The following is a 10,522-nucleotide window of genomic DNA, read 5'->3' on the forward strand; positions in this document are numbered from 1 at the left end:
GGGATGAGGCCGCGGGAGACGTATGGTACAGATTTACACACACAGAGTCTGCCCAACGCAGCTGTAGGTAACCTGGCTCCGGGAAGGAACCACCACCGCTCACGGTGGCGAGTTCAGTTTAGTTTCCTTCCACCTCCCCCCCACCCTTTGGCTTTCAGGACATTACTGTGTCTAATATATGTTTTACTGGACATATCACATTAAATCTTTATTGCCCTCAAATCCATTTACCTATCTCAGATAAGTAAATGTAACCTTGTAAAACAGCTATTATTGAAAATATTAGCTTTAAAAACATCATCTTATTCGTGTTTACAAAGAAATATAGGAGTCACATTTTCCACAGAGTCCATCTACAGCATTAGTATTTAATGTTACGATGCTCAGTAGCCTGTAGCAATAACAAACTAGTGGCTATTAATGCTAATGCAGTGTTCTCATAGAATAACTGTGTTCCTGCACTTTTACTGTATTACAGACAAATCTACAACAAAAAAAAGATCAACTTTTTTCTCCAAACAAAAAAAAAAAAAAAAAGAATGATTACAATAAAGGAAAGGGAAAAATTAAATAGCTACATATCATTAACAAATTAATTGTTCCTCAAAAAATACCTACAAATTTCTCTGTACATTCTTTACGCACAGCGTAACGATGGTCTTAAAGTTACCTATATAAAAAAGTGTTCTTTTAACAATCTTCCTACAGAGAGTAGGGTACTGAATGCCAAAGCAAGGAAGCGTTGACTACCCAGTAGGATGGTAGTGAAATGTGTCAAACTGGGGGCTTAGGTGGTGGGGGTTTCATTTGTTAAAGAGAATTGAGCAGCCACCTTCTCAACCAGAGCAAGAGCCAATCTCCCGATCCTTCCACCCTGCACCTTCTTTTCCAAATTAAATAGCTTAACTTTAAAAAAGAAAACAAAACACAGAAAATAAAAGCCACAATGGACCCAATACTGTAACATAGTCCATAATACATCACGTGTAGTTCATCTTCCAACTAGTTCTAACTTTCTACACTGAACCCATTGTTTCAGGTAACCCAGTATAAAAACAAAGCCCTAGTTGCAACTGTACTGGGAAGATGGAATGTCTGGGGGAGAGCAGTTACACTTAACAAGAAGAAAAGCTCTTTACTAGCCCAGCTGTAGGTTTACGCCTGCCTCTATCGCCTAATTTCTAGTTAGTAGCTATTAATATAGCAAATGATAATAAATGCAGTAATACCTGTATAAAGTTCTCTACTGGAGGAATGTATGCTGCAACTTGGCATAGGTTTATGGATAAGCTTAAAAAAAACTAAAGATCATATTTCACAAACTGTAACAATCTGTTGTCCAGCCAAGCTACGTCACGGTAGCAAGTTTCTGCAGCTGGTTCAAGGTGGATTACACAGACTTGGGTTTAGGAAGCAAATCCCTGGTAAGCAGACAGGAACAATGACTCGGTCATGCGCAAAGCTGTAGCATCCTGTACCACGCACCATCTATCTCTGACTGCGTCGTCCAAGGCCTGGCCTGAGGCTGTCCTCTTTGCTGGCTGCTACTAAAGTGAATATCAAATACAAATATCATAGAGTACAACTGTACCAGCAGTAAGTATATCTAGGATTGTTACTGACAAAAATAAACTAATTCTGAAGAAAAGCTAATAAGTATTATGATTCTTACTGTCTATACATTAATAGATACCAGCTATTTTTCATAAAACATGCATCGTTAAGCACTATTGAACCCTCCAACCTCAGCTCTACTCTAACAAACTGCAGTGTTTAGGAAGAAATGCCCGTGTTCTGTAAATTATGCAGTCCAGTTGCAAGCACTAAGCACCTGAAATCTAAAGAGAGAAAGACCTATAACCTGTATGAGACTTCCCCTTCCAAAGCTGTTTTGCTTTAAGAAAAAAATCAAACTGATTGATAGAAATGTCATCCTTAAACCCTTTTCTCAGCAGTTTGCCCTCAAAATATTAGCATCATCTTCCAGAAAGTTGCTATGCAACTTCAGTCCTTCTCCAATAGTGCAAATCATACATGACAGTTCTTTTCAAGTATATACATACAACGTTACTTCACAGAGGGAGAAAAACAAAACAAAACAAAAAACCCCAAAGCAATGTAAGCAAACCAGACAAATTCTAGGCTCAAGAAGCTAGTAAAAGCAAAAAGCACTTGGGTCAACCAACTACGTGTGATGGCTTTTGTGGATTAGCGTGCATTAGTTTTTTTAAGGGGCAGCAGATTTGCATCAGAGGTTTCTTTGGTAATTGAGGCAGGAAAAAAAGGATGCTACATCAGATGAATCTTTATGAAATAGTTCCTGCTATCGTCTTTAAGGGCACCCTTTTACAAACAAAAAGTGAGTACACAAAAACATGTGTTGAAAACTAACCTCCCCTCCCCCAGCACTACCTTATAAGCACTGTTCAAAGCTCAGTCAAACCATGCAAATTCACAAGGGTCACGGTCCTCTCCTCATGAAACCACGGAGGGCGAGTGATTATGATTGACCATGTGAGAGGAGGGGGAAGACTGGCCCCGCCGCGACGCGGACTCGGGGCTGCTCGAGACGCCGTCCTTCGCAGCTTTGATCTGCAGCCACGTATCCCCAAGTGCTTTGGCAAAGTGGTCATCAACTGATCCCGTGATGGACACAGAGTTTGCCACTGGCTCAGGCTCCTTGTAATTCTTGCCAAGGCTTCGGCGGAAGTGCTCTTCCACCACCGGGTCGCAGGTGGTGGTAGCTGCATGGGGAAAGGAGGCAGAAAATGTGTTGTTATTTCAGGGCAGAACCGTGCCATTTCTCCCCTTTTCCTCAGCATAAAGCAAGACTTTACATTGGTACAGAGCTGTTCGTTAGTGTACAGGGGGGAGAAGATGGAAGGGGTTAAAATGAAGAAAAGTAATAAATGGAGTTAAATATCTTTGTATTTCTGCAACCTGCAGCAGTTAAGCATTTTATATACAATTTTAGTTCTTCCTCAGGCTAGGAACAACCACGGCTCTCATTGTATAGAAACCCTCTCCCAGGCAGTCACACAGAACTTGCATTTAGACTTAAATACAATTAAAGATGGAAGCAGTTCTTTAAAATCAGCTCCCAAGCCTGCTGATACCAGTTGGATGTGAGGAGGAGACCTCATTCTAAACTGCATTGTGCCAAACGCTCATTTCAGGGTGTCACCTTCCTCTGCTGGTGCTGGGAGCCAGTCTGAAAGCTGACTGCTTCACTCCTTTGCATTAGGTACTGCAAGCATTAAAACAGTGTCACAGTATTGCAAGAGAAACAAAGAACCTTAAAAGACAGGTTTTGAGCAACGGGGGCAGTAATTCTTCAGGCCCAATGTGAGAGCAGGAGTTTTATGATTTAGAAACATCTGTGTGTCTACATGAGATTTATCTGTAAAAAACCCCTTCAAACTGGTGGGATCCATGCGACTGCCCTTCGTGCCACAGAAAGGCTTGACTGATCCCAAAATACACTGCAGTAATGGCACCAAGACCTGTTCAAGTGACTCAAGACACGGATTTTCTGACAACGCTCACCACTGCTGCAGAGCCCACGTAACCACAGCTGGGGCTCAAGGAGGGAGCTCGCCCTGGACAAGTAGCAGCAGGTTTCTAGCAAACTTCTATCCTCTCAGGTCCTTCAGCAGTAACTCCTGTGAGGGTGAAGCGTCCCCTCCAGGGTCTCACTTCAGTTTTTAATTCCAGTTTTCAACAATACAGGGATCTCTTGAATAACAACAACCACCACACACACACACTGTGGAATTCCAGGGTGTCACAGAAGAGGCTTTTGTGACTGCAGCTGAATCTCCTGACTCCTGAAGGAGTGGGGAAACTGCAGCACCTCAAACGAGAGCGTGGCTGGATCTGCTCTCCATCAGACAATAAACAGTGACTTGTCTGTGTGGGGTGTTTGCTTACTTAAAGCAGCTTTTCAGAACGGGAAGAACAAACCCCTCTCTCTCCCCAGTTCTGAACTGGTACTTCCTACTGTGGCACAGGACTGGTGGCTAGGAAACTGCAGAGGGATGTGTGCGCGCTGCCTGGGCAGGATGCAGAGGGGTGTCCATTGCTTTGTCTCCTTTTGTCCCTGTTTGTTAGTGCATCAGTGCCTGCACTGCCACGCCGCTCTCCCAGGTGTGAGGGGCAGCCCAGGCCGCAGCAGGTCACTTACTGCTGGCGGGTCTCCGGTACGCGGGCAGGGCCGAGGCGCAGCCGCTGTGCGCGATGGGGCAGTGGGACAGGTTGCAGTTGCGGTTGCTGGCGGAAGCGCAGGTGATCACCGAGGGACGGTTCTGAGGGGGACAAGAAAGAAACTGTCACTCACTGTCAGCCCAAGCCCTGTCAGCAGCAGTTCAGTGCAGCAGCACTGGAGCGCAGACACTCAACAGAATCCCAGCAGTGAAATAACCCATAAACTGTCCGATTCAATGAAGCATATTAAACCCCCAAATACTCAGCTATTGTTTCTCTGCCTGATTAAAAAAAACACTACAGTGCATTTCCATAATGGTTCTTAGTTATTTAAGTGGCAACCAGCCATATAGGAAAAGTACAGTGTAAAAGCGAATCATTAAAAGCACTGAAGTGATTTTACAGTGACTGTTTCAACTTCACAGACAACATCACATATGCAGAACTAAATGTCAACACGTCAAACACTTGTTTCATTCTGGGGCCACAGATCCTCGTGGATCCAGGACTCAGCCAGGCTTTACACGTGTTAGAGATATTTACTGCCTTAATGTTACTCGATTTTTGATGTTACCATTCTTCATTGAGGAGCTCGCTCTTCCCAGCCTGACTGATCCTGTATTCCCTACATCAGACACTAAAAATAAGCCCGTAAGATTCAGTTACAAAGAGCACCTGAGTGAGTCTTGACCACAAGTACTTTTCTATTGTAATTAACCTGCCTTTCTAGTGCTACTTAATACATCATCCTTTTGCATTCTCAACACATGCAAATTCCCAAAAGCGTCCATCCCATAACCTGAATTCCACAATGGATACTCTCTACAATGTAAACATAAAATACTCTTCTCGTAGTTGTTCACTATGTACATGTTACATTGAAACAAGGCCTTAGGAGGAGGAATGTCCCAGTTTTTCAGGTGGCTGAAGGGAAATAAAGGGCATTAGAGTATTTTTGCTTTGCATCTTTGGTATATTTTACAGTGCGAGGAGTCCATTTGGCTCCAGCCAATGCAAGTTAACTGCTAAGTGTCTAAAAGACGAACTGAATTGCTGTAATTAACACAGTTTTAATTTCCTGTCCATTTCACAGACCTGTGCAGCAAACCCACAAGAATCACTGCTTCACCTTTCACCACATACAGTCAATGAGGAAGGAAAAGAGTTTTCATGGTGTGGTGGTACTTCAGTATACAGAGTAAGAGCAAGGCCAAAGTGAGAGTTTGGAAGGGAAGGTTTAACACTCTTTGTCTGGACACAACAGGAATGATGCTATTTATATCTTACTGCACTGCAGCAAAGTAATAAAAGTAAATAAAGAATTATTTGATTTTTCTGGAAGCATTTATTTTCTTTATAGGGACCAAGACTTTGTCTATCTATGAAGCAGTTTTTGAGAACTGTATATATGCTTCTCTCTTTAGGAGAGTATTTTAGACATGCAAGAGGTGGGAAGGAAAGACAAGGATGCACTTCCCCACACCACAGAGGCTCTGTGGGCAGGATAAGGTATGTGTAGTTCTGGGTATACAGGTGCACTGTGCAGACTGCACAGATTTAGATGAAAATGCTGAGAATTTAGTGACAGTGACTACAGCAGCTGAAATAAGAAAGGATTTTTTCCCACCTCTTTATTGGAAAGAGGGCAAGATGAAAATCTCATTGAACAGATTAAGGTGTAAAAAAACCAAAACCCCAAACCAACAAAAGAACCAGTTCTCAAACTTGGGTTTCTAATTTTCAATACACTTTCTGTTTTGTGTGATTTCTACTCTGTGCTCTCAGTGAGGTCTAACCTCAACATCCAGTTTTCCAAGAAAATAGACTGTAACCTCGATCAGAATGTCAAAGATAACGAGAGAGGAACCTGGTAACAGGCACCAGGAACGGGCCCAAGTCAAACACCCCAAGAGGCCTGTGTCAGAGGCAGTGGCTGCTCTGGCTGCAGGGACGCTGCCAAAGGGCACCAGTGTCGTCAGTGGCAGTGAGGCCCTTCCTCCTCTGTCATCACCCAACGCTGAGAGCAAAGAGGAGCCGTTCTGCACAGAACAATAGCTCTGCAACCTGTGTGCCAAGTGATGCAAGAGAGCAGCTACGCTAGTGCAGAGCCTGGCCTTTTCACAGAGCAAAATGGAAGAGACAAGTGTACACAGGCAACCACTGTGAAAACCCAGAGAGCAGATGTGAAGTATACAGCTCCGGTGAAAAGCAGCTCTCACACTGTGTATGCAAAATCCCAGCCTCTGAAACATCATCTGCTCCAAGTGTTTACCCTTTGCAGGGCATCACAGCAGGGGAGGGAGGAAGGCAGGAAGGAAGAGCTTGGGTACATGGGCTAGTTTGATTTCTCAACGCTGCAGCTCACTGCAACTCAATTGTCTTGCTTTGTCTCTCCACTTGGGATAAAAGCAATAATGACAGAAGGAAACTATTACTGTCTAACCTGGATAAAGATAGCTCATCTTGAGCAGTTCTGAAGGAAAACAAAGACAACATACAAGATGGCAAGCCAAAAACCGAATAACCAGCCAAAACCCAAATAACCAGCCAAAACCAAACCAGAACACTCCAGCATATGGAAATAAATGATAATCAAAAATCATTACTTGGCTTTAGGAAAAGTCATTGTGAAACAGCGATAGGACATTGCTCTGAACAGCACAATGAATGCTGTTGGCTGGCTCAACCAACTAAGGTCATTCCAGCTGCTTTCACCTGGAAAATTCAGCGAAAAATTCTCTGTGATGCCCTTTCTGTCTCACAACTCTCCTTTAGCAGTCCCCATCACTTACTGCCTATCTCTGGAGCTCTGCCCAAACACAGGCATTCCCAATTAAAAGAGCATTCACAACCTTCGCGAAGCATCAGAGAAAGCAGGAAGTGTGTGACAGGTACATTGACGCTCAGTGATTTATTCACATCAAAGACAATCAGCTTGGACATTCGCTGTGCATTTTTGAAATATTTTTTGCCTGAGGAATAGCGCTCCCCACCTACTGTAACTCACAATACGTTCTGCTTACACCTGGGCAGTCCTCACTGTGGCTACGGCACCGATTCCTACCGCCACCCACAGCTTCTTGTCAACTAGAAGCCAGTACCTGCTGCCGTTCCACAGAAGTCAGTGTAGGTGTGATGCCAACTGTCCGGGTTGCATCCATGCTGTTTTTGGTCAGTGCTAGAGGTTGATCCATGGTCAAGCTTGGGATTGAGGCATACATGTGATTGGCATGAAGGCTCATTGTTGGGGCAGCGGCCCTCTCTATGGGGCTGCGACTCCTCTCTCTGTGCTCCTTCCGAAAATCTCCGTTGGCAGTCTTGTTTCTGAGGCAGGGAAGAAAAACAGGGTCAAAGGACTCACTGTTGTTACAAGCCATAGTGAGATATGCAACATTAAATCCCTTCAAGAGACAGGAGGCAATGCATTCTGCTGGGCTTGTGGGGCAGGGCAGAGAACCCCCCGTGATGTATCCCTGCTCTATCCAGCCAATGGTTTGCATCTGCAAGCTCTGGTAACCAACGTTTTGATTCAGCCTAGAATTCCTTCAGATCCTTGGCTAAATGCACTGAGTTAAAGCAACACCCCTGTTAAGATCAGACACCTCCTCGTTTAACATAGTATTAATCCCGCTCTGTGTCCTGACACTGCAGTATTCTGTAAGCATTACTGAAGCCCATGAAAAGTTTATTTTCCTCAGAAGACATGGCTGGTATCAGCAAAACGCAGCGAGTCACAGCAGGAAGCAGGATTTTTCATAGTTGAAAAGGAAGGAAAAGCTAAACTGCACTTTTCCCAGAATCACTGAATTAAACCGTTCTTTAAAAAGAATAATTTCAAACTAACTCTGAACAGTAAATCTCAGTAAACGTCCTCACATCATTAGCCTGTCACTCACTGCAGTTACAATAATATTGATTACATGTGAGATATCTCAGTTTCCATACATTAAAGGCAATCCAGTGAGCCAAAGATATGCAGCACCGTGAGGGATCCACGTGCTGCAGCACCCAGTGCCTCAGTGTGACAGGGCAAACTCAGTCCATCTTTCACATAGGAAAGCACTGAAGGAGAAAGCTGCATCTATGCAACATATAATTCTGTCTTCAGAAGGTTCTTGAAGCAAGAGTGAAGTGTCCTGTGTGTAAAAGGGTAAAATCCAAGGTATTTTCCCCACTTTTTAAACTTACATTAATATGTTGGAGCAATCTTTAAAAATGCTCTGATGAGTATTAGGCAGGGACCAAAAAAGAACAGAGAAACGTTTTCTGTAGTACTAGAAACGAAGGTCTGTAAAGAGTATTCAGTATTGAAGTAATCTACAACTCCAAGAAGTCACTGCCTATTGCAATATCAGAGAAAGTCTCAAAAAGGGAGGCTGACAGCCAAGGGGAAAAGGAACAAAAGCCAAAGCCCTGCCAGCAGAGGGAAACAAGGAACCCCAAAGCTTACCAACCAAACTGCTCCAGGAAAAACCTTCAGGAGTGCCCCAGGGAGTCAGGCTGGTCACTGAGTTGCACAGCATTTGTGTAAGTGCCTTTGGGGACCACACAAACCTTTAGCCTTGACAGCATCCTGTGGCAATGGATTCCTTCATTTAAACTACACACTTGTTAGGTACCTTTTCTTCACAGGCTGTTTTTGTTTCTTTTAAACCTAAAATCTACTGACGTGCTCTGCTATCACCCAGTTCTTGTATTAGGAGAGGCAAAGCCATGGCTCCCTGATCACCTTCACACCCCTCCCGAGTTCATCTCTCTGCCCAACAACCTTTTTTCTTCCAGGTAATACTTTCTTCAGGTACAAACTGTTGCCACATCTTTGTCATCCCTGTGGCCCTGCTTGTGTCAGAGCTAGAAAAGCTGTAATCTTTCTTGAGGTGAGGATCCAGATCTTTGCTGCACTGAGGAACGGGACCTTTGCTGAATTAACCAGCACTTCAGTGCTATTCCTTAGCTTGCCCAGGAGTCACTTGGTTGTACAGAGATCCGCTATTGCTGCCTGAACCAAAACTCAATTAGCATGGTAGAAGTTAGGGTTAATATGATGCCAGGCAACCAGTGACTTCAGAACCTCAGGACACAGCTTATTCTCTCTGCCAAATTCCCCTGACATGCTTAGGAGGGAACAGTCAACAGAATAATACCGTACGTAACCGTTCAGATCCCCCAGCTCTGCCTCCCCCCTGCATCCCTTATCCCTCTTAACTAATTACAAATTAGTAGTTGCTGATTAGCAGAATCGACCATAAAATCTAACCTTTAAGGTTTCACAGCTGGTGCTCAAGAGGTTCTCTGAAAATCATGTGTTTCCTGAATCCTGCTTTGCAGGCCAGATTCAGACACAAAAGAGCAGCACACAAACCACCAGGAAATAGATTCTCACAGTGCTACATTTCCCTCTCCTGCCAGCGCTGGTCCCATTTCAATTCACCAGACTACTCTGCAGTATCAGCATTCAGAAGAAAGACGTTTAGAATTGCAGCGCTCTGAGCTAATGACTGATGCAAATGTGTGACTTGAGGCAGCACAACAGACTCTATATTTAAAGTACAGTAGCCTCATCTAGAGTTACAGCACTGAGGCAGCCACTGAGCACAGCATCATCCGTCACCACCCCTGAGGAAGCAAGCATGAAGTTCACAAGCAGTGAGCCCTTGCCGGCTGGTTTGTACCTGGAATAGCAACATGAAAAGACATGGCTAAAATCATTGTTCGAGTGATAAAGGCAATGCTGTGTAGAGGGGGCTCCCTCTGCTTGCTGCAGTGCAGTCATCTTTGATGGCTGCAAGCCAAAATCTTACTGTTCAACTAAATATTATCTGGTCTACTACAATTTAAAGAACCATTTGGAAGCTGCAAACCCACACGCAGCTCCAGAAGATTCCCACTTCTCACTGCCTCAAAGAAAAAAATTAATCCCTGGTCATAATGACTGTATTTTGGTTTAATAAGCACGAGCTGAGTTTTCAAAGGAAAAACTTTGTTTCCTCCACCCAAAAATACTTGTAAAATAAAGCAAAAAATGCAGCCACACCAGTTGCTTGGGTTTTTTTCCTTAGAACTGGGGATTTCAGCAACTCAGTGCTGAATTTCCTGGGGGGGGCAGGGCTGACAAGTGACAGGCCCAATTGACAGACCATGACCAACCCTCCTGAAATTCCCAAGCAAAAGCCATTTTCCAGTTTACAGAAGAGCACCTATTTCACTCCTCCTCACCTGACACAAACAGCCGCAGCCCTACGTGTTGGGGAACTTGGAGTTTTTGCTGGGAAAAAACTAAAGCAAAGCAAAACTTCCCCCCTCCCCCCCCCCCCCACAA

The 10,522-nt window shown here is 44.1% G+C and overlaps 1 protein-coding gene across 1 annotated transcript in view; it reads right to left on the minus strand.

Annotated features, from left to right (window-relative positions):
* Positions 1-812: 812 nt before the first annotated feature.
* Positions 813-10,522, minus strand: part of VGLL4 (vestigial-like family member 4) — a 15,362-nt gene continuing 5,652 nt past the window's right edge. The window contains exons 2-4 of the mRNA XM_010018774.1: positions 7,305-7,527; positions 4,184-4,304; positions 813-2,744 (exon numbers count right to left, since the gene is read on the minus strand). Of these exons, the coding sequence (XP_010017076.1) occupies positions 2,476-2,744; positions 4,184-4,304; positions 7,305-7,445 (531 nt within the window). The 5' untranslated portion in view covers positions 7,446-7,527 and the 3' untranslated portion in view covers positions 813-2,475. The remainder of the gene's footprint in view (positions 2,745-4,183; positions 4,305-7,304; positions 7,528-10,522) is intronic.

The sequence above is a fragment of the Nestor notabilis genome, unplaced genomic scaffold, assembly GCF_000696875.1.
Source record: "Nestor notabilis isolate BGI_N333 unplaced genomic scaffold, ASM69687v1 scaffold22177, whole genome shotgun sequence".
Lineage (NCBI taxonomy): Eukaryota > Metazoa > Chordata > Aves > Psittaciformes > Psittacidae > Nestor > Nestor notabilis.